General features: G+C 40.2%; 2 protein-coding genes and 1 pseudogene across 3 annotated transcripts in view; 2 read left to right on the forward strand and 1 right to left on the reverse strand.

Annotated features, from left to right (window-relative positions):
* Nucleotides 1-2,774: 2,774 nt before the first annotated feature.
* B3GALT9 (beta-1,3-galactosyltransferase 9) lies at nucleotides 2,775-6,015 on the reverse strand. The gene is made up of 2 exons (XM_019731175.3): nucleotides 5,655-6,015; nucleotides 2,775-4,415 (listed from the first exon to the last, which is right to left on the reverse strand). Exons 1-2 carry the CDS (start codon nucleotides 5,658-5,660, stop codon nucleotides 3,312-3,314), a joined length of 1,110 nt encoding a protein of 369 aa, XP_019586734.3. The 5' UTR covers nucleotides 5,661-6,015; the 3' UTR covers nucleotides 2,775-3,311.
* Nucleotides 6,016-8,428: 2,413 nt separating this feature from the next.
* The window catches only part of FBXW2 (F-box and WD repeat domain containing 2), a 31,879-nt gene continuing 16,175 nt past the window's right edge, over nucleotides 8,429-24,132 (forward strand). The window contains exons 1-3 of one of the 2 annotated variants that reach the window (XM_019731201.3): nucleotides 8,429-8,551; nucleotides 8,659-8,767; nucleotides 14,284-14,793. In XM_019731201.3, coding sequence (XP_019586760.1) covers nucleotides 14,304-14,793 — 490 coding nt within the window. In that variant the 5' untranslated portion in view covers nucleotides 8,429-8,551; nucleotides 8,659-8,767; nucleotides 14,284-14,303. The remainder of the gene's footprint in view (nucleotides 8,552-8,658; nucleotides 8,768-14,283; nucleotides 14,794-24,132) is intronic. The other variant, XM_019731202.3, reaches the window with a different exon arrangement.
* LOC141571449 (U2 spliceosomal RNA) lies at nucleotides 22,795-22,970 on the forward strand (annotated as a pseudogene).

Genomic DNA, 24,132 nt, shown 5'->3' on the forward strand with positions numbered 1-24,132 from the left:
CCAAGATCACACAGGTAGCAAGTGGCTAATCGTGGAGGAAAATAAGCCAATAGAAAATTAGGACCATTTTCTCTGAGTGAGATTTTTGTTCTTTCAGCTTTTCAATCAGACGAGAGTAAGATCTGTCTAGTGTGTGTCAGTTAAGTGCTCAGGCAGTGTTTAGGCCTGTCCTTTTCTTTCAGATAGGCACCTCTGAAGGTCATCTATAGAATGACCATGATGTTGACCTATGGTAAGGCAGTGACCACAAACTAATTTCTTATCTAGTAGACAGTAAGCATTTAATGGTTACCTGTAATGTTCAGGGCAAGTTGCCATACCTGGGTGGTCTTCTTACTGGTACTTTTCAATAAAAGCCCTTAATGCAAAATTAACAGGTAAAAATACAATAGTATTTTTGGAACAATTTCAGTTGAAACAATTTCAATAATACTTCTGCAAATAGGGCAATTTACTGGCATTTGTGAAGTTGTCTACATATAGAAGTTACCAGATTCCTGAAGAACATTTTCCAAGCAGTTTCTACAAAATCGGAGAGTATGCTAGTACACGATGGTCTTCAGAAATACTGTAACAAATGGGACATGTTAACTTGTCCTCAAAATTGTGCATTTCCTATCAAGAGAAAAAAGTATTTTAAGTCTATGCATAACAAAGAGACCTGTATATATGTAAAGTTTTAGCTGTTAAGCTCCAAATTGTTACTATACTGTGCTTTCATTTAAAAAAGGATCATTGAGGTATTTACTAAGATTTTTAAAATGTAGATTTTTTTTTGGTAGTGCAATTCTTAATATATAATATTGAATAATCGATCATCTTTAAGAGCTTATTATTTTGGCACAGGTATGCTCAAAAAAAAAATTCTAATTTGTAGTAAATTGTTTCAAATTAACATTATTTAAGTTTGTTCCCATGTAATGAAGACTAAAATTCGAAGTGTTTGATTGAAGTCTACTATAGGTTGTAGCTATTCTGTCCAACTTTTTACATTCTAAAATGCTAAACTGAGGCTTAGCAAACTTATATTCTTTAATTCAGAAGAAGAATTCAGGCTCCCTGTTGGCTCAACCATAGTTTCTAAAGCAAGTTATTAAATTTCTCTAGTAACTGTTACTGTAAATTTCTTAGCTTCTTGAAATGGACTACTCGTGTGCTTAAAGCCCAGATTCAGCATAGTGTAATAATCTAATGTAATAATTTTAATTTGAAGATTTTTAAGGGAAAAACATTTTAGAAATTGGTCCTTGCAATAAAAATCAGTTAGAAAGAAAAAAATTAGCATATAGTAAATACACGAATAGAGGAAAACAGAAAACACCTATTCTAGGCTTGAGAGAAGAAGTTTTCCCAGGGAAGGAAACCTCTGAATCTTGAAGAACCAGTAGGAGATAATCAAATGAAGAACAGAGAGGAGCAAACAGATACGAAAATGAGAAGACATTTGGGGAACTAAAAGTAATTCAATATGACCAACGCCTAGGGAAAAATTGCAAAGTTCTTTATCGTTGTTACCAATAATAGCTACAATTTCTTAGCATTTACTTTATGTTAGGCACTTGGTGTACATTTTCTCATTTTATACTCATAATAGCCTTGCAAGTAAGTATCATTTTGCAGACACAAAGCCTGAGAATGTAAGCACCTTATTCAGGCTGCACAGCCCAGAACCAGAGTATTAACCTGGCTTCCTGAAGATTAGTCAGAGGTGTTTTACTTTTATTATTTGGTTCTATTTTGAAGATAATAAGCAAACAATTACTGTGTGTCAGGCATTGTTCTAAAAGCTTTTCACATACTAACTCATGTTCTTCTACTCCTAGGAGTTAAGGTACTATCATTACCCTGTTTACACCTGAGACTGAAACAGCAAAGTTAAGAAACTTACACAAGGTCACACAGCAAATAAGTGGAGCCGAGATTTGAACCTAAGCTGTTTAACTCAGAACAAATGTTTTTCAATGCTGCTTCTTCCTCTTATTGAATACTTGTGTGGGCCACATCCAAAGCTAAACACTTGCCATATCTCATTTAGTTCATAATCCCTACAAGGTTGATTTTATACATAAACCGAGGCTCAGTATGGTTTAGTAACATATCCCAAACAATGTCATGGCAGGGATTTTCAAAGTGTATTACTTTGGGGATACCTAAAATCCCCAAGAACCCCAGGATGGAAAATATCGACTTAGTGCCTAGTCATTATATGCAAGAAATCACAAAGCATGTATTGTGGGTTGAATTGCATCCCCCCAAAAGATAGTGGAATCCTAACCCCTGGTACAGGTGAATGTGACCTTATTTCAAGATATGTCATTGATTTGCTTGATTGCTGATATGATCAAGTTAAGATGCGGTCATTAGGGTGGGCCCTAATCCAATAACTGGTGTGCTTAGAAGAAAAGGGAAATTTGAACAGAGACACAGCACAGAGGAAAGATGATATGAAGTCACAGACACACAGCAGAAAGGCCATGTGAAGATGGAGGCAGATATTAGTGATGCGTCTATAAGCCAAGATTAAAGCTAGAAGAGACAAGGGAGGATTCTCCACTACAGGCTTCAGAAAGAGCATGGCCCTGCTGACACCTTGATTCAGACTTCTAGTCTCTAGAACTTCAAGCAAATAAGTGTTTCACGTCACCCAGTTTGTGGTACTTTGTTATGGTGTCCCTAGGAAACTAACACAGAGCATACGCATATACTTAATGTGAAATGTGAATTTGTTGCATCCCATCTGTGAAACACTGCCTAATTAGGACTTGATGAAAATTGTTTCACAAAAAGTTAGAGATGCAAGTCTCTACCCTAGTGAGGTTTGAGTTAATATATACTAGGTAGCTACCACTTTTCAGTTAAATGTAATTCCAGCACCCAGTGTACTAAAATGTTTCCTGCTTGCAGACCAGATGAATACTTTGTTAAACAAATTTGTTACTTAGTGCTTTTTCTTTCATTCTGAGCATTCTCAAAAATTAGTCACCGTGGCTATCACTGAGTCATGACAGTTCCATAGAATGTGATTTTTTTTTTTAAATACACTAGTTGTAAACAGAAACAAGACTTTTGGTTATAATTAATGTTCTCTCTTCCAGATGAGAGGTTTTATTTTGAAAAGAATCATGTTACACCAACTTAAATTTCTTAAAATGAGATTTCAGTATGATGCAGTACATCAGGGTACTAAGAACACTTTGCAACTTTTTGAATACACTTAAAACTACTTAAAACACAAAGAAGGAGGGATGCTTTCTATAACAAGGTAGGAGGTAATTTAAAAAGAACATGCCTGTAAGGAAAACAAAGAAATCCTAATCACCAAAATACAGGGCATTGTTTTTTACAGTACCAATGTGAAAACGTTTAAAGCTGTCAAGGTATGTCAGAAGTTTGCAGGAAATGAGCCCGGAGTAAGTCTCAAATAGTGTACATTCTTTCCCATCGTTAATTTCCTTCCACGCCAGGGGCATTTCGGCATCTGTAGTTTCTGAGGATGTGAAGATGAACTTATAGCAGCATCTGTTGTATCTGATGTGTCTTTTCCCAGAAAACCTTGAACTGTGGATGGGTATAAGGCCAGTAGACTTGGCACAAATTCCTACAAACACATCAGCAGGCCCTATCATGGGTACTTCTTTGAAAACCACATACATCATCCGAGCCACATCCTGGGACATAATAAAAGCTCCACCACTGCAGTAATCTGGGTAGTACTTTTCTGGGTACTTGCTAAGAGGGACAAATTCTTGGCTATTAGGGTCTCTGTTGGGTGTGTCCTGATGGATAACTCTTCCTACATAGATATCTTCAAGGTGTTCTTTCAGATTGAGAAGATAGTCTACCAAGCTTGGTAGATTGACAAACATCTCTTCATCCACCTTGAGAATGAAGAGGGCATTAGGACAGAAAGTCACAGCCCACTGTGTCATCGTGATGATCTTCAAGGTTTGGTTCTCAGCACTGTCCAAGAAGATTCCTTCAATTATATCATTATTCTTATGGGACTCTTTGTCTATCTCTTGCTGGGTAGTTACCAAAATAGGCATCCCCAAAGCAAACAGTGTGAGAATGGGGTGCCCTCGGATGCTGGTCACATTACCCCAGGTTTTCCTGATGAGGTTCCGTCTTGTTTCATTCCCTGGGCTACTGAAGATGAGAGAGAGCAGAAATATAGTCTTCCCTTTACACACTTCTGACTGGCTCAAGATATAATATTTGGAAAGATTACTTCTTAGGGGCTCCATGTTCAATTTTCTTGCCTTATCTCTAATTTCCACAACTTTCATATTTACATAAGGCAAAGCATGCAGAAAGTATTCTTCCACAAAATCAGCCCCAAAAAGCAAGGCATGAAATAGGATAACATTAAACAGAATGAAACACCACTGGTGAGTCCGAAGTCTGCAGAATGTCACCTAAATAAGAAAAGAACACATATTCATTCAAGCTTCATTTCCATTTGTTTTTGCCCCCACTGGACACTGTATGTACCTCTTACTAGCACTTAGCAGTACATTATTTTGTTTCCTATTATTTATTTTTGTTAATCTGTCTCTCCCACCAGATTGTGGCCTCCTGCACAGCAGGCATCATACCTCGCTCTTCTCCAGTGTTGCTGAGTTCAGTGTTTGGCACAAAGTGGACAATGAATAAAATGTTGGTTGGTTGGTTGCTTGTTTGGCTGAGAGCCTGCTTACTATAATACAAGGTGCTGTGTTAAAACACTGGGGGAGCGAAGAGGAATCAGACATAGACTCATGGACATAAAGTAACAAGTGGCATCATTATGCTAAAAACCTATAGGAAAATACATGACGTTCTTTCTGAAATTGAAGCACCTGGATCAGTTTCTTCTCTAATTACAAAGGTCAAGGGCTATTTTTCAATGAAGTGGTTGCTTTGGTTGGCAACCACTTCATTGTAGCACAATGGCTACTATCAAACATTTACATTCTTCCAGTTTAATTTTTCAACTTAATCTAATACTGAATTCTGACATTGTTTTTGACAATGTCCCTTAATCCATCTGATATGTCTGTCAATATGGACAGATTCCTGCTATCTGCTAGCACCCCTTCAGAGATCTAGGATGGATCCCTGCCAAGCTACTCCGCCTCATCAAAGGAGATGGAAACTTTCCATCTGGAAGAGCATATGCAGTATTGTAATATAATAAAGCCAGGGAACATTAAAGGAATTAAATCTCTCTTCATTGGAGCTTTGATCAACAAAGCATCCCATAATATTTGCCATGGGCCAGGCACTGAGTTAAGCACTTTACACGCCTTAATCATTTAGCCCTGGTAATATCCCTTTCAGATACGTTTTCTTCAAAATTAAGCTGAGCATCTGAGCTGTTCAGTAATTTGCCCAAGATCATTCAGTGGGTGAAAGGGTGGGGTAGGGCTATGATTTGAACTCAAGTATATCAAATTCCAAAGCTCACTCTTGACCACTAGAGAATCCTGATTCCCATCTTTTACTTTTCTGTGTTTTTTCAATGGGAAAAAAACAACAAAACAAACTCCTGAAATTATAATCTGAACTCCTTCCCATTTTCTCAGTGCTGATTATTTGTACATAGAAGAAACTTCGGCCTCCTCAAAGCCTATTTTAATAGATAGCAAATGCTTCAAAGATTATAAGAAACTTACCTGCATGTTGTCTGTGAGCAATTTCAGAGCTTTGGAAATTATTGAGTCCAGATGCCAAATTATGCCCAAATGTATCTCAGGATCATGCCAGTCAAACAGCAATTGAGGTAAAGTACTTTGTGCCTGAGACTTCAGGATAAGGTTTCTGGCCAATCAACCTGAGCTTTTGTCCCAGAATACCTGCTGGCTCTATAGGAGAGCAAGTGCTGATCATGTTACAGCTGGAGTGAATCCAGAACAAAGAGTAAAAAAGTGAACCTCTTCAAATGCTTCCAATCTTCTGTACCTCTTGAAACCGACCCCTTGTTTGTGGGCTGAGCTCCAGGTGAAGTATGCATGGGAGTTGAAAGAACAGTTCAGCCACATCGCCCCTTCCACAGCACCATCACACAAGGAGAAATGTCATACAGTGTGTTTGGAGTGTCTCTCAAGAAACTAAACTGTTGAGCGAAATCTAGCAAGATGGCGGAATAGAAAAAAGAGAGAAACTAAACAGTTGGAGTAGTTCCTGCCCCCCAGTACATGCACATGCAAGACGTGCACCAAACATCAAGGAATATATGTTATCCTGTGTGGGTACAATTTTTCTCCCCAAAGAACCATATGGTGAGGTTTGGTGAATCTCTCATTGGGAAGGATTTTGAATTCCTAATATAGGCTATGCAAGAACTTGACTAAATCCAACTACTTCTCCCAGGCAACTTTATCTCAAAATGGAAAACAACATGTAGTCCATTTTAGGCTAAATTGAAGAGACTGAGCATTTGATGTTGGCTATTTTCCTAGAGCATATATGTAGGAATTATCCCAAACACTCTTTCTACCAGCAAGTTTATTTTAAGAAAAGAACACCCAGTATATTTTCATGTTTCTGTCACATAAGCGATTGTACCGAGCATTCTGTTCTCATAGCAGGCTATAGATCCTCTTTTTCTTTTCACATATTAATTTGCCTGCCTGCTATTCACAGCAGTTTTTGTAATTATTTGGCTAGGAATAACTCATTATACTTAAAGGTGTCTATGCTTTCTCAACAACGTAATCTGGGGAATGTTTACTAAATGGGAAAATCTAACTTCAGAAGCCATTCAAGTAAAAGGGAATTTTTACATATAATAAATCTAATGATTAAATAGGTCTTACGGGTTTTTAATTAAACATTCTATTTTGCAAATTTTTTTAGAGCCATAAATTATGCTCCTGGGTCTCCTCTGGGCTTAGAGAATTGGTTTCTTTGTCCATAAGAAGTTTAAACAATATTATCTCTGGGGCAGCTCCATCTAGAATTTTCAGTTTGACTTATCAAACTCCTACCATGTTGGGGTTGAGCGTGTTTGCTGCAAATATATAGTGGTGCTTGGTTTTCTTTATTACCTTAGTACTGGCTTCCCTTTCATAGAGGTTATCCTATCTGTGTACCCATGTCTTTAAAATTTTTCTTATAATATTGTCAACAGTGACTCTCTGGCTTAGAACTCTGCAGAGGCTTCCTGTTGCCTACCACATCCAATTTGCTCCCTTGAGACCTGACTTTTAGGACACCATACTTGGCTTCCACTCTACATGGTCAAGTTTTTTATTTCCCATGTTTTAGTTACTCTGGGTGAACTCAGAATGTTTGGCGCCTTGGCTGTGCTATATCACGAATGGGGTGTGTGACTGTCTTATTATCTATATTACATGTTATGTCTACATTAATTGGACCGAACTGTCCAATATGGTAGCCCTAAGTCACATGTGGCTATTTAAATTTCAACTAATTAAAATTAAATACAAAAATTTATTTACTTAGTTGCATTAAGAACGTTTCAAGTGTTCAATAGCTGCAAGAAGCTACTGGCTGCCCTATTGGACAGCACAGATAGAGAATATAATTGCTGTGAGTCCTATTGGATACTGGTATAATGCATGTGAATGTGTGTGTGTGTGTGTGTGTGTGTGTGTGAGGTTTATGAGCCCTTACAGAGAGACAAGGATAACTTATGCTCTGAAGAGGGCTGAGGTTGAAATCCTCTCTTGACCTGGGTTTCTTCGACTCTAAAATTGCAGTCGTAATAGTAACTACTATTACCATGTAGAGTCGTGGAAATTGAGTGCTATAACACATATAAAGTGGCTAGATGAGTACCTGGCACATAGGAAGCACATGGTTTTGGTTCTTGACACTAAAAAATTTTTTCATCTCCCATAATTTTAGTTTTTGACACTAAAAAATTTGTTTCATCTCCTTCGTCCTCAGAATGATGAGAATACTATAACGCTATAAAGATAAGGAAAATAAAACCAGAGTGGTTAAGTAACTAGGCCATGGGCACAGCCAGAGAGTGTAAGAGCTGGGATTCGAATCTGGATCTTCCTACTCGCTTCTTTCCCTCACCAACCCGTTTAATTTTTCCCCTTAGCACTTGCTAAAGCTTGCACCGTGTCTTACTTATCTGCCTTACTTATCTGTAAGGCGCAGAAGGTCAGTGATTTTTGTTCACTACTCCAACCCGCTAGAACAGGGTTTGGGACATAATAGGTGTTCAGTGGACACGTCCCTTAGCTTCTCCCTCTCGTCCATAAAGTAAGGATAATAAGAAAAAGTGCCGCAGAGTTGGAGCAAGATCAGATTGGATGAGGGACATAAATGGGCTGGACATATTCGGATACATAGCGTGGAAGCAAGTTTTGGTAAAGGGTCCATCAGACGAAGCGTCGTGAGGGCCGTACTGCGCATGCTCCGCCTCCCCCTGTGGCCTGCTCGGCCCTCGGGTTTCCCCCTCCAGGCGGGGGCCGGAAGTGCAGCCGCATCCGCCGGGCGCCTGGGGTGCCGGGACGCGCGGAGATGACGCAAGCAGCACCGGAAGCCGCTCCCCTGTGAGGTTGCAGACTCGGAGCGGCGGCGGCTGGTCCAGGTCTGTTCTGTATTTGAGGCGGGGCCGGGTTGGGGAGGGGGTTCGCAGGCACTTGCGCCTCTGCTGACCTACCGCGCCTCGGGCCATTGGTCTTTTTCTCCCTGCAGACGCCATGGCTGCGGAGCGGACCCGGCCGCTGCGAGGCTCTGTCGGCCCGAGAGCGCCTAGTCGGTGTGAACCCCGCGCGAGGTCCCGGGCCCCGGGGCGCTCGCTCAGGTCAGTGCCGCGCGGAACACGGCTCCGGGAGCCGGGAACCTGAGAGCGACGAACGGGTTGAAGGGATCTGGAGTTGATGTTAGAGATGGGAACATGGAATCTCGGAGTTACTGCCTCCTGGTGCCTCAGTTGCCTTAGCTACGAAATGAGTTAACAGTGATGTCCCAGGGCTGCCATGAGTTTGAAAGATGGTGAAGTGTGGAGAGGTAGTGTGTGAACTACAAGCGCTGTGCTGATGTGAGGGACTGCGCCGTAGGTGTGGGTAAGCCATGGAAACAGGTGTGTACGGGGGGTGCTGCTTGACATGGAGATGGTATTCATGCTAAATAAGAATGGCTGCTGGCATTTCCCGGAGGCTTGCCAGTGTGTCGCGCATGGTGCCAAACGCGTTACATACAGTATGCGCGATACGGAAGCCCTTGAGACGATGCTGTTCGTGGTTACAAGTGGTTACAACTCAGTTTGACAAGTGAGAAAACTTGGCTTGAGATCGGTGGTTTGCCCAGGGTCGTGCGGCCACAAGTGGAGTTGCACAACCATTATTCTATAAACACTATTTGTATTCTTACAGAGCTTTTTAAAATTCATCTTAAAACTACAGGGGTGTTTTAAATAGTATATTCACATGGTTTTACATTCAGAAAGGGGCCCCTTCCCCTATTCCTCAGCTCTTCAGTGTTCTCTGGAAGCAACCCGTGTTACCAGCTTCTTGAAAAGATATTCTGTGTATTTGTGTGTGTGTGTGTGTGTGTGTGTGTGTGTTTCCCCAAAGCCTCCGTACTCTTTAACTGCTGATTATGCTTAAAAAGAGAGGGAAGGTGAAGCTTCCTCCCCAACGATAAATGTATTGCATTTGTTACTGGAGAGGAGTCCTTCTCTGCTCAGCGTCCAGGTTCTTGGCGTCTCGAGCAAAGAATTGAACGAGACACAGAAATAAAGTGGTGAAAGAGCAGTTTATTAGAAGAGATAGTACACTTGAGATAGTGCACTTCAAAGAAATAGAAGCGGACGGAGCGGTAGAGAAGGGCTCAAGGGCCCCGAGTAATGAGGCCTTGGTGGTTTTATCTTTTTTCTCTCAAATGGGCTGTTCCTTTCCAGGGGTGGGACCGCCTGATTGACAAGAGGCTATTACCTCATCTTTTTTAAACTGTGCAGGTGTGAGTGGCTGGTTTGATCTAGTTGGATATCTTGTACTCATTTGTTTACAATGGAAAGGGGGACGTTTTGGACAGAGAGGGGAGGTCTTCTGGGTGGTGATGTAGAGACCCAATGCTTGTCTCTAACTGCCTGCCTGGTTTTTCCCTTGAGAGAATGGGAAGTTGAGGGACAGAAGCTCTTTTCTTCTGTATCTGCTTCCTGCTGGACAGGGGCGTAGAGCTGTGCCTACCTATTGGGGGATTCACAGAACTCTGGCCCTATCTGATCTCAGATGAGAGGAAAGGGTCTCGGGATCTGTCTGGAAGACCATGTTAGCTTCTTTGGTTGGGGCTGGCAATCTTGCTGGGGTATCCACTGTATCCCCAAAGCCCCCGAATGAGGAAAAATAGGTTTTAATTAACAAATCTTCTAGCTTCCATAGAGCCTGTGGCCATTCAACCGGTCATTCAGGTGGCGTCAGTTGTCCCGGAGTTGGGCCCAGAATGGGTTGGAAAGAACATTAAGCTTCATTGATTACAATCAACAAGTCTACTGGCCTGTGGGAATGTTAAAACCTATTTGGTTCCTGCGATGGCCAAGAGTTAGGTCCGGAAGTAATTATCTGAGGCCGGGGTGAGAAACATCCTGTGATTCAGGCTAGGAGCAATCTTTAGTCTAGGACTCAGAAACTGATCAGAAGAGTAATTGAAGCCAGGGGCTGAGGAGCTTAGAAAGTAGGGAAAAGGAGACTTAAAATTTCTATAGTGAGGGAGGCTTAAAACTTTTGTAGAGGGAGCTCTCCTATATCACTTTCACTCTTGAATAGGTCAAGTCTCGGTGGAGAGGAAAACGCATTCATGATGTTTTATCCAGAATGTCATATCTCTCATAAGACCTAGAGGTGTAGGTTTGTTTTTAGGGGAGAGGATGGGGCAAGATGTTGAGTCTGCTGCTTCCTATGGGAACCTAGGAAAGTCCCTCCACTTCTTGAGCCATAAATTTCCTCATTTATTAGTTAAGGGCAGTAGTATTGATACCTCCCAAAGGTTGTGGAAATCAGTGAGGTAGTGTCTGAGTAGTAGTCTTTTAAAGCAGTACAGTAGTGAGAATTGCCTAAGGGAACATAGGGAGTTGATGGCAGAACCAGAGAGCAGACCCAGGCCTCCCATCTCCCAATTTAGGAGTCTTTCCGTCACATGTCCATCTTAGAGCTTTGTAATTGTTAGTATTGAGGGCAGGAGGGCAAGTTTAATGTTTAGTCTGAAGGGTGGGGAAAGGGGCAAGACAGCATGAGTATGGGTAAAGAGAAAAATGCACCTAGTGGGAGATTACAGCCTCAAGTTGATAACTGCCCTTAATTATAAAATTAAACTTCCGGTAAGTTTGAGCCCTTGAGTTTTTTCCCCCACATATCATAAGCCATTCTAAGGGATGTCACTGGTCATGTCTATTCCAGCCTCAGGGCCACTAAAAGCTTTCCTGCCAGGTAGCTCTAGTAATAAAACTAACAAACAGTGCTTTTTGAGTTACCCTAGACTGGGCTCTGTGCTAAGCGTGTCTCTGCTCTATTTCTGACTCTCACAACCCTCAAGGTGAGTGATACCTTCTGTCACTTCCTTGGAGTTAGTTGAACATGCCCATGACCACCTAGGAAGTGGCTGAATCAGTCAAAGATTTGATTGACTCCAAAGTATTTTCCTTTTCCTCATTTCTGCCTCTTTATCTGGCAGTCCTTTACTGTTCCCAGCGATGGGGGCAGCTATTCCATTATTGGAAAGCTCTGATGATTTAGAAGCTCCTCCCTATGTCGAATTGAAATCCTGCTTCCTGATGTCTTCCCATTGGTGCCTGATGCTGCCCGTGCATAATATCCCTGGAAGCTCTCTTAAGAGTTCAGTTTAGACCTGTGCCTTAAGGAAGTTCCCTCCAAAGTCAGTTGATTTTTTAGAAAAATAAAAACTGGTGCTTTTTAAATTTTTAATTGTGCATTTTGCGAGTTAATGGAGGCTGCTTTATTAAAGTAAATATGCTTTTTTTCATGACAATTGGAGATGTAGAACTGGAAAACAGCCTCCGTTAGGGGGTTCAGTAGCTAACAGGGCAATTTGTAATGTAAGGGTTAGGAAAATAAATACTCTTAGGAGTTAGAAGGATATATTAATATAAATCTCAGAGATGGCTGGATTTTTTAAAAAGTGCTCACTGGAAAGCTTGTCCCATAATCTTCTGTGATGTCATGGGCACATAAATTTGGCACGTAAGATGTCTCTTAGTTATTTTTGAATGATGGGAACCTGATAATGTTTCCATGGGTATTATAAATTTGCCTTGTGGCCATTCCAATAACAGTTCAGCTTATATAAATGTGAGTATTTCTGTGATGAATGTGTGGCATACTGTGTGTGTGTGTGTGCAGGTGTAGGTGTTGGTGTTAGTGGAAGCCACCCACATTTTTTCACTATAAAAAAATGATTCTTGGGCAGATGTTTTGATTTTTAATTGGCTATTATTAAGTAATTAGCTGTTGTGACATTGTGTGAATGTCCACTGAAAAGGGTTGTTTGTCTTGCTGTGAATGCTTTTTTTCCAGAAATGTTATAGATAGAAGGTTGTTAGGATTCAGAGAGAAGAGGCTTGTTATCTTGTATAAAGCTGATAAAATCTTTGATGAACTGATTATTTTTTGGCAGCCAAGTAAATCCTTAAATTAATAAATCCTACCTAGCCCAAATCCTGAGGTTTCAAGAGTATTATTTTAAAGTCCATTCACTGTTCCTAAAAACAAAACTAGATCGTGTGATTGGAAAGGTTTGGTTGCCTGTGCTGTTTTTTGTTCAGATAACATTCTTGCCAAATTCAATAATTGGGGAAATTAGTGAAAATGCCTTTCACTCACCTTATGTTAACAAAGCTGGAAGATGAGACCTGGGTTTTTGTGTAGACCTAATCTAGGTGACGTATATAGAAAGGAATTTATTTTCCTCTACCACATTAATTTGGACATTACAAAAGTTTGTATGACAGTCTGGTGGGAAACTGATCAGATTAGAGGAAAGTTTTTTTTTCTCTTTTTAGACGAGGAAATGTTTAAACCCATGAAAAAAGAGAATAATAAACCTCCATCACCCAGCGCTAACATCAACATATGGCCAATCTTGGGAAATATGGTTTTTACTGATTTGCTTTATTTTTTTTGTTCCCTTTCCATTAGTTTAGTCCCCATTGTTAAGAGTGTGTTGATACCGTGACACGATGTAATGCTGGGTACTTGTAATTTTTTTTGTTCCAGTCCAGTTAGCCCTAGAGCAACTTGTCATTCTCCTCAGAGGGGAGGTGGTATAATCAGGTAGACACAGTGCCCCCAGATCTTACCACTGATGCCCCTGGTTGTAGCTGACTTCAGGTGTGGTCAGAAAAGTACTGATTTGAGAGCATTGGCGTGTAGTCAATTCTGCAGCTATTTTAATACCCTGTTGAGTACAGGCAAATTACTTACCTTCTCTGACCTGTAACTTCCTTATCTGCAAAGTGGAGATGATGGTTCAGTGTTTTTTGGTGTTTTGTAAGCATCAGGATTACTAATTCGTCTTACTTATTCAGGCTTCCAGGACACACATGACACTTTGAGGGGCACCTGGTTAGGAGTTGTCACCAGCTCACATGAGGCTTGTAAAACAGACTATGTGTGGCCAAATAAGGCCTTTGGTAATCGTGTTTTAACAGGCAGTGCCATAAGGGAAGTGGAAGAACCACAATACCTGAGCCATATAACTTACTAAATCTGCTTATTTTTCTTCCCTAACCCTTTATGCCTGAACATCTATTACAAAAGCCAGTAGTCAGTTCTGTGATTTTGGTGACAAGGTCAGATTGTGCCTAGCGTGATAACTAATGTCTCAGGTTATTGCGCTACACTTGCTTTCTGGTTGTCACATCGTGGCGCTTACTTTTGTGATCTTAGTGCCCAAGGAGAGTGATTTAAGGAAATCGTGCTATGATGGTTTTGATGGTGGAGGCCTATATTACATAGAATATACCATTTCATAATGAATGAATACTTTGTAAATCTTAACTGTGAAAATGCATGTAGCATGTGCTAGACTTCAAAAAGAGCAATCATACACCAACATAAGTTTCCTTGACTTATGTTTCAGAGCTCGTGATTTGTTAAAGAATCTTTCCTGAAATGTATTTTCTTTTGTGTGCATGGGAAAATATCAGATAAATATAGTGTATCAACTGTAAAGTTGTAACGTAGTAACTAAGGATAAAATTGTAATGCCAAGTTTTTACACTAATTTTTAATACTTCATTTGTTAGCAGTCTTGCTTGAACGGTCTTTTTGAGCAGAACTAATACAATATTTTGATGTGCCACAGGTAAATTTTTCCATAACCTTATGGAGAGAAAGGACTTTGAGACATGGCTTGATAACATTTCTGTTACATTTCTTTCTCTGACGGACTTGCAGAAAAATGAAACTCTGGATCACCTGATTAGTCTGAGTGGGGCAGTCCAGCTCAGGCATCTCTCCAATAACCTGGAGACTCTCCTCAAGCGGGACTTCCTCAAACTCCTGCCCCTGGAGCTCAGTTTTTATTTGTTAAAATGGCTCGATCCTCAGACTTTACTCACATGCTGCCTCGTCTCTAAACAGTGGAATAAGGTGATAAGTGCCTGTACAGAGGTGTGGCAGACAGCGTGTAAAAATTTGGGCTGGCAGATAGATGATTCTGTTCAGGACGCTTTGCACTGGAAGAAGGTTTATCTGAAGGCTATTTTGAGAATGAAGCAACTGGAGGACCATGAAGCCTTCGAGACCTCATCATTAATTGGACACAGTGCCAGAGTGTATGCACTTTACTACAAAGACGGACTTCTCTGTACAGGTAAGAGCCTGGAACTGCTTTTCTGTTGTTGTTTTAAGTTTTTTATTTCATAGGGTGTAATCTTACCAATAGAACAAACTACTCCTAAGGCTTGAGAATGGCAAGTGTTAATTATGTGAAATATCTGTAATGGACCCTACCCCCCTTTATCCTCTCTTCCTCTAGAGAAGATAATCATTTTTATAAACTGTAATGGGAAGAAAGCTCCAGTCATTGTTTTAAACATGATGTGAATCAGAAAGCTGTAACTACTTTTTTCGGTGCTTTTCTTCGTGTGCAGTCCTCCCCGTTGGTTAATTTTTATTTACTGTCAGCAGTGATTTGGGGGAAAAAGCAGTGGAAAAGTTGATGTCTAGCCCAAGCAAGTACTTAGATCATTTTGGAAGAATTGCTTAACCTCTCTGTGTTTGTTTCTTTGTCTATAAAATAGGTGAAGGGAGGTATTTCTTTCTTGCTCTAAAATCCTGCCACTCTAAGAAGAATGAAAGAGTTTGGGCATGGGAACGAAGACAGTTGGATATTTTAAAACTAGGCCAATAAATAACTTGATATAATAAGTACAATCATTAAAATTTAGAATTATAATGGGTATGAGTTTGTACATAAGATAATCAGTGCCCGTGTTTTAGGCAATACATTTTGACAGGCATTGCAAATAATTCTTAGGCAGTGTTTTGAATGGCCATAGGCAGTTCTTACCAATGCTTCCACTGCCTGTTCACCTCGACTGCATATAATGTATAGGGATACTCTGTGTTCTTTCTTCATCCAAGATAATTTTTAATAAACATTTGAGTATTACCTAAACTATGTAGTTGCCAGTTTTAACAGTTTATACTGTTCTTTGTGTAAATGTATCATCATTATTTAGCCATTTCCATATTAGGGCATCTTCAGGTTATTTCTGTTTTTATGAATATTTTTGTTTGTGTTGTTTTTTTTCCTTAATTATTTATTTTACATAGAAGCCTCATATTGGCATCACAAGATCCAGAAATATGAGTGATTTTGTAGCTCTTCTTAATGTCCTTTCCAGATAGATTGAAGGGTGCCAGGCCTACAGCAAAGTCTTAAAAAACCTGCTTCTCCCTCAGAGTCCTGCCAGACTCAATGTTACTATTTTTAATAATTAGGAGATGTATTATTTCTCATGGTTGTTTCAAATTACATTTTTTTATTCATTGAGGATGTACGTTTTTTTCGTGTGGTATAGTCTCGGAAATATTAGACACGTTGTTTTGTAAAATACACATTAAATTTAAGGCATTTCATGGTTTTGTCTGTCACCCTGAAGTTACTCCATGCTTACGTTGTTTTTTCTCTGTCCTATAAGCCTGATTATTGGTCCTGTGTCATCGGTTTGTCTATACTTTGATGTACTTTCTCAGTTGTAGTGATGGCTTTTCCATGTCCTCTTTGCCTCACGATCAATGGCGGGTATTTGAAAAAAATTATTTAAAGCTTAAGATGCAGCAGTGCCTTTGAACTTGTTGCTCATTCACACTTAGGTAAATACTGGCAGTTGACTCGTTTGTACAATCACCTCTAGCTTTTTTTTTTTTTTTTTAATTTCTCATCAAACTTTACTTTTGAAATAAAATAAAACCTCAGTTATTTGGAGGAGAAGTGAATGGGACACAGTCACTGAACTATTTAACGATCCAGAAAGTCAACATCTACAATAACTGGACCAAACCTTGCATTTTAGGATTATTTTTTAGGTGGGTTTGTATGGTCTGTTATTTTTATTCTGATTAAGTGAATCAGATTCGCCTATTGAAAATCATGCTGTGTCTATTGAAAATGATCCAAAGCATTAGTTTAATTTTTCTAATGCAGCATCCCTGGGACTATTACTAGTGAGAGAAGTATTTGCTATAGAATTATATAGGCATACCTTGTTTAATTGAGAGTCCCTCTATTGTGCTCTGCAGATACTGCTTTTTTTTTTTTCTTTACGAATTAAAGGTAAGCCCCTGTACCAGCAAAAAGATTACGATTACCGAAAGGTGAGATGATGGTTAGCATTTTTTTAGCCATAAAATAATTTTGAATTAAGGTGTGTACACTGTTTTTTAGACACAATGCTATTGCAAATTTAATAGACTATAGTATAGTGTAAACATAATTTTTATATGTACTGGGAAACCAAAAAAATAAAATAAAATCCGTGCCTCGCTTTGTTGCGGCGGTCTGGAACAGAACTTGCAGTGTCTCCAAGGTCTGCCTGTACAAGTGTCTGTGTCATCTTGTTACTTAAGAGCTTATATTTTCACTGTGGTTGAATTGCGAAATTCTGAATTTGGCAATAAGCTTATAGAGACTCTCAGATTACCCCTTGAACAAGCAATAAAATAATATTGCCAAAAAGGTTGATGGCTAATGCTAAAATTAACATGGTATAGATTGAATGAGGTAGTTATCCTGCTTATTTCTGAAATAGTAAGAGAGGAACCTGTTGTACTTTGTGCTGTTCAGTAGATATTTATTTATAAAATGCCTTCTGTGTGAAAGACATTTGCGGTCATGCAGAGATGAATTAGAGCAGAGAACATGCACATTGGGTTCAGGAAGGTAACCTGGTGAAGGAAAAGTCTCCATGGGGGCTATGGCTAATCAGAGAACACCTGCCCTTCCAGAGCTGCTAGCTGCTGCTCTAATGTAGTGAATTACTGCCATGTGGGATTCAGGGTCAGAGTGGTCAGATCTGACTTTTCTTTTTTTTTAACTTTTTATTTATTTAACTGTGTTTTTCCAGGACCCACCAGCTCTAAGTCAAGTAGTTGTTTCAATCTAGTTGCGGAGGGCGCAGCTCACAGTGGCCTATGTGGGGATAGAACCGGCAACCTTGTTAAGAGCACCGCGCTCTAACCAGCTAAGCTAGCCGGCTGCCCCAGATCTGACTTTTTATTTTTTTTATTGGAGAATATTGGGGAACAGTGTGTTTCTCCAGGGGCCATCAGCTGTTTTTAATCTTAGTTGCAGGTTCAATCTTACTTGCAGGGGGCGCAGTCCACCATTCCATGTGTGAATTGAACCGACAACCCTGTTTTTCAGAGCTCATGATCTAATCAACTGAGCCATCCGGCCGCCCCCAGATCTTACTTTTTAAGAGAAGCTCCAAATCTAGATTTTTGTGAAATGTCTGGTTTTTTAAAATAAAAGTACTGATTTTTAAGTATTATTCACATTTGAAAAATATTGTGGTTGGGTCACATTCAACCTGCAAGCTGCCATATTGTGACCTCTGGCTTATAGTCAAATAAGAAAAATGAGCTATAAAAGAGGTATGAACAAATGATACAGTTGAATTGTATGAGAAACAAATTCATAGAGTTGTTCAGAGAAATGAGTGGTTTCTTCCATTTGTGAAAACTAGGCAGTGTTTCTGTTGCATCTTGAAGAATAGGTAGACTTTAGAGAGATGCGATTCAGAGCAGAGGCTTTCCAGTAGGAAGATCCGCATTAGCAAAGGTGTGGACAGGGCTAAGCATGGAGCATGTAGGAGGAGAATAAAGAAAATTCATTTTAGCTGGACTCCTAGGATATCCGAGGTCTGACAATTAAGTTCCCGAACTTGTTGCAACAATGTTGCTAACCTTTTTTTTGTATCAGAGGGATTATTCAGTATGAATTTGTACCTACTGGACAAACAGTTAACCAAGCTTACTATTTGGAAGTGCTGGAAAGGCTGCGTGAAAAAGTTAGACGACCTGTACTTTTCCCCAACAATCCATGGCTTGTGCATCATGACAATGCACCAGCTCACACAGCTCTGTCTGTGAGGGAGTTTTTAGCAAGTAAACAAATAACTGTTTTGAAACACCCTCCCTCTCACCTGATCTGGCCTCCAATGACTTCTTTCTTTACCCGAAGATAAAGGAAATATTGAAAGGAAGACATTTTGATGACATTCAGGACATCAGGGGTAATATGACGACAGCTCTGATGGCCATTCCAGAAAAAGAGTTTCAACATTGCTTTGAAGGGTGGACTAGGTGCTGGCATCGGTGCATGGCTTCCCAAGGGGAGTACTTCGGAGGTGACTGTAGTGATATTCAGCAATGAGGTATGTAGCACTTTTTCTAGGATGAGTTCGTGAACTTAATTGTCAGAGCGTAATCTGAAGACTAAGCTTGGGCTGGCTGTGTTGTGAAAGTCACCAGGGAAGAGGAGTTTGGACAGTTTTTTACAAACACAAAGAAAAGCTGTGAACTATTTCTTTTTTTCTTTTTTCTTTTTTTAAATGGTAAGATTTTTTTTTTATGTGTTTCTTTTTTTGTTTTTTTTTTTTTAAAGATTTTATTGGGGGAAGGGGAACAGGACTTTATTGGGGAACAGTGTGTACTTTAGGCCTTTTTTCCAAGTCAAGTTGTTGTCCTTTCAATCTCAGTTGTGGAGGGTGCTGTTCAGCTTCAAGTTGTTATCCTTTCAGTCTTAGTTGTGGAGGGCGCAGCTCAGCTCCAGGTCCAGTTGCCATTCCTAGTTGCAGGGGGCGGAGCCCACCATCCCTTGCGGGAGTCGAACTGGCAACCTTGTGGTTGAGAGGATGCACTCCAACCAACTGAGCCTTCCGGGAGCTCAGCGGCAGCCCAGTTCAAGGTGCCGTGTTCAATCTTAGTTGCAGGGGGCGCTGCCCACCATCCCTTGCGGGACTCGAGGGATTGAACTGGCAACCTTGTGGTTGAGAGCCCACTGGCCCATGTGGGAATCGAACCTGCAGCCTTTGGAGTTAGGAGCACGGAGCTCTAACCGCCTGAGCCACCGGGCCGGCCCTGTGAACTATTTCTGAGTGGAAAAAGGCCAGGATCGGTGCTTTTTACTTCAAGTAGACCAGTATTTTCATATTTCTGTCAGACCCAGGTCCTCTTTTTATAACACATTTTGCAGTTTTCTCTTACCTTGAAGTAAAATTCATAGAAATAATTTAAGCACACATACACATATTTTAAAAAATCAATATGATGCCTAAAGTCTGATTCAGAGGAGAAATAAGAGGACTGTAATTTAAAATAATACACATTAAACGTAGTGCTCAAGCAGAGCTGTGCTAGAAGGCAGTCATGTCATCAGATGTTTGCACCTGGCTGTGCTGACACTGAACGTGATAACTGTAAATGCAGAATGTTGTGTTAGTGTCGCAGATGTTGTCCATGTTGGGATTTCTCACACTGTGAGGAACTCTTAGCCAAGTTCCCAACAAAGCAAAGTACATTTTTCCTCAATTTATGTCGGTACACTATTGGAAAATTCAGAATAAACTGCAAATATGCTTTGTAACACAGGTTCTAGGTAACTAAGAATTCTAGATAACTAAGAGTAAGCTTTTCACTTACGAATGTCTGACAGAAACTTCAAGAATGTCACGCATAATACAAGGTAATTCTTTTTGTGCACTGTCCTAGTCATCGCAGTGTGTCTAGCATTCCTCACCTCTGCCCAGGAGGTGCCATGAGTGCCTCCTCCTTCCCTCCCCCCGCCAAATCATGAGAGTTGAAGCCACCACTAAGAATGTCTAAAATGTTCCCTTAGGAAATGGTACTGCTACTGTTGAGACCCTCTGACGTAGAGAACACTAGAGGTTCCAAATTAAAATGTTAGCCTGTTGCAGTTCAGATGAGGGTAAATAGGCGGAGATTTAGGACAGTAAAAAGGGTAGAGATTTTAAAAGGAGCAGTTGAATGGAAGAGCAGCCATTGAAATAGAATTGACAGGATTTGGCAACCAATTGGGTATGAGGCAAGGAAAAGGGCGATTTCAAAAATGGGTGAGTTTTCTAGCTGCACGTCTACCTGGGAAGATACTATTACTAGTAACAAGAATAGAAAATGAAGGAATAAACTTGAGAGGATAGGTGGAGTTCAATTTGGAATGAACTTAATTCAGTTGGATGTGTAAGGGGAGAGTCCCACAAGAATCTAGAAATGCAGGATCAGAGCTGTGGGGAGTACTCTGGGTAGAGAGAGATTTAGGAGTTAGTCACATTGCAGCTGTGGCTATAACTGAAATTTTAAAAGGAGATGTAGAGAGGAAGAAAAATGGATCCCTGACGAGTATACTCACTAGAAGCAGGGGAGAGGGAAAGAAACAGAACAATGATGAAAAGAGCTGTAAGAAGGAGAATGCTGATGGGCACTGGTAAATGGTGTTCAGTTGGGTCTCAGAGTCAGTGTCTCAGGGAGGCAGTTGGGAGCTGAGATCTGATTCTACCAGTTAAATATTTAAACTTGGCTGATACGATCGTTTACTCCATTTGGGTTCAGCTCATTTTTCTGCTTACCTTTGTAACATAACCATCGCTGCAATTTTTTTATATCAAAGTATTGTTTTCGTCTTATTTTCTGAATTGAGAGGGCTTTTTTTCCCCCTTTCATCTAATGAAAAATAATCTTCTTTTACTTAGTCCCTGTTGTCACACAGCAGCCTAGCCGACAGTCACCCCATGTCTTTCCTTGAGGAAAGAAAAGTCTGTGCAACTGTGCCTTTTTGGGACTTTGCTTATCTCAGTGTTTTACACCTTATGTCTCTCTGTCTGGTCCCCAAAAGATGGTTTGCAGCCAAAGACGGGTAAGATATCTCACATGAGATACAACCTAAGCCAGGTGGAACCGAGTGGGGACCCCCAATGAGCTGCCTTAGAAAATCCGGGAAGGAGCCTTGCCTCCCCTCCCCCCTGCATGGGAAAAGCCATTGCTGACTCTGGCTTTCCTCTCTCACCTGATTGTGAGAGAAGTCATGAGGGCAATAAAGATCAGCTCTCTCCACTTATCGAACGGAACTGTTAAAGCATGAGAGACTTGCCCCCCCAGGGAGGTGCATACCTCACCTAAGTCATCACAAGACTTTCTGCTCCGGCTGCTTGGGGACAAAGATAATTGGTTTGATTCACTTTTGTGATATGATGGATGAGTCTCAGACAGTGTGAAAAACAATACCACTTCCTTGTATGATTATCAATAAAAGCCACCAGTCGGCTGATTCGGGGCTCTAGTCTCTGGTGACTGCGAGACCCCCTGGCCTTCTGAGGTTTAACTGCATCAAGCCTCTGTTTCTTTCTTAAAACCTAACCCAACGCCGCCCCTTCTCGCACCCTCACTGCCCGTGTTGCACTGGACACGACAAGTCCCCTTTCTTAGTTTCTAGGCGGCATCATTGATGACCTCTCTGTAAACACGTTGGGCTGGTCATCTCAGCAAACGGGAATCCATAGGGAAGGTTGACATAAAGGAGCAGAGAATGATGGCTCCTAAAGACTTAGCAATTAAGAGGAGAGTTGTACTTACTACTAAAAAGTGGATCTCAACTCAACCTAGTTATTTTCCAATGTTTCTTTAGGGTATCAAACTGAATGGTCCGGTGTTTTCCTATATAAACTAGTTTAAATAATTAGTTTGGATAAAGTCTCCCTTTTTAAAAATCAAATGGTGGTAAAATATATATAACATCAGATCTATCATTTTAACCATTTTAAGTGTACAGTTCAATGCTATTAAGTAAATTCACATTGTTGTGCAAAAACATCACCTCCATCCATCTCCAGAACTTTTTGTATCTTCCCAGACTGAAACTGTACTCATTAAACACTGACCCTACTCCCACTCCCCGAGCCCCTGGCAACCACTGTTCTGCTTTTTGTCTGTGAATTTGACTACTCAGGTACCTCATGTGGGTGGAATCATACAGTATTTGTTCTTTTATGACTGACTTATTTCACTTAGCATATGTTCAAGATTCCTCCATGTTGTTTGTAGCATGTCAGAATTTTCTTTCTTTTCGAGGCTGAATGATATTCCATTTATGTATATACCACATTTTGTTTATCCTCTTTCTTGGTTTTTAACTGGCCTTCCTGCCTCCCGTTTTGCCTCTAAACCATTTTCTGTGATGCAACCGTAGTGATCTTTCAGAAATACAAACAAGGTCATAGTTAGACATCTCCTGATGCAGTTCTCCAGCCAGACCTTTCCCAGTCATACTGAGCTGCTTTTATAATCAGTGTCCTTCGCTTCTTGGCCTTTTGGCTAAGATCAAGTGTAGTATCTGTTTTTATCAGTTTAATTATAATCAGTGCCCATGTTTTAGACAACGCATTTTGACAAGCGTTGTAAATAATTCCTAGGCAGTTTCCAGAATGGTTCCAAGTAGTTCTTTATGACTTACCCCAGTGTCTAGTCACATATATACCGGGGGTGCCAAAAAAAATGGATGCACATGACTTGTATTCATCTTTGTTACCAGTATATATTAAGTATTACAATTTTAATACAGTTTTTTTCCTTTCTTAAAATGTGTATACATTTTTTTTGGCACCCTCTATTTATGTTATAAGAGAGATAATAGATACTTTCATAGGTATATACCAGGGGTTGACAAGTTACCAGCTGCAGGGTCAAATCCAGCAGAGTAGAATAATTCCAAGAGACACCGTGTGGCTCAAAAGGCCTAAAATATTTACTATCTGGTCTTCTGCTGAAAAAGTTTTGCTGTCCTTGGGCATATACTGTTCCTTTGGGGAAAGGTTAACTTATTCATTCTTTAGGTTTCAGTTACTTAAAACTTGAAAGTTTTTAAGTCATGAAATGCCTTCTTCAATCCTATGCCAAAGTCCAGATTAAAAACAAATACGAGTGTAGTTGAGGAGCCAGTATCCTAAGGCATATTTGTGGAGGAGCACAGTTGTAAACTCAGTGGAGCTTTATCTGAGGTATTTTTTCCTTTTATCCTCTCCTTGTATTGCTATGGGCTTTTGTACTGTCCGCCACTTACTGTACTGAGTTCTTATTGCTTGTTTAGCTTCCCAGGTAGACTAAGCACCATGAGAGCAGGAGCCCTACCTGCCAGACAGGTTGAAAGAAAGAATGACTGCAGCGCAGTTGATCACTGGCAATAAATCAGAACCAAGGTCAGATAGGACCTAAAGTGATTTCTTTTCCTGCTTTAGCTCCCTAGGAATACAGTCACAAAATGCCCAAGCTTAAAGATTATCTAGACTTGTGCTGTCCAGTATAGTAGCCACTAGCCACTTGCCAACTTTTAAGCTCTTGAGCTGGGGCTAGTCCACACTGAGAGGTGAAATGTGAAATGCTCATTGGATTGTGAAGATTTAGAATATGAAATATGTCATTAGTAATTTTATATTGATTACATGTGGAAATGATAATTTGACATTGAATTAAATGAACTATATTAAATTTTTTTTTTTTTACTTTTTCAAGTAAGTAATAGAAAATTTTGAATTATCTAAATGGCTTGCATTGTATTTTATTGGACAACACTGTTTTAGAACACTGGTTCTCAAAATATTTCTTAAGTATTGGAATCACTTGGCAAGCTTTTAAG

The sequence above is a fragment of the Rhinolophus sinicus genome, chromosome 16 (genome assembly GCF_057876585.1).
Source record: "Rhinolophus sinicus isolate RSI-liver-muscle chromosome 16, RSI-T2T, whole genome shotgun sequence".
NCBI lineage: Eukaryota > Metazoa > Chordata > Mammalia > Chiroptera > Rhinolophidae > Rhinolophus > Rhinolophus sinicus.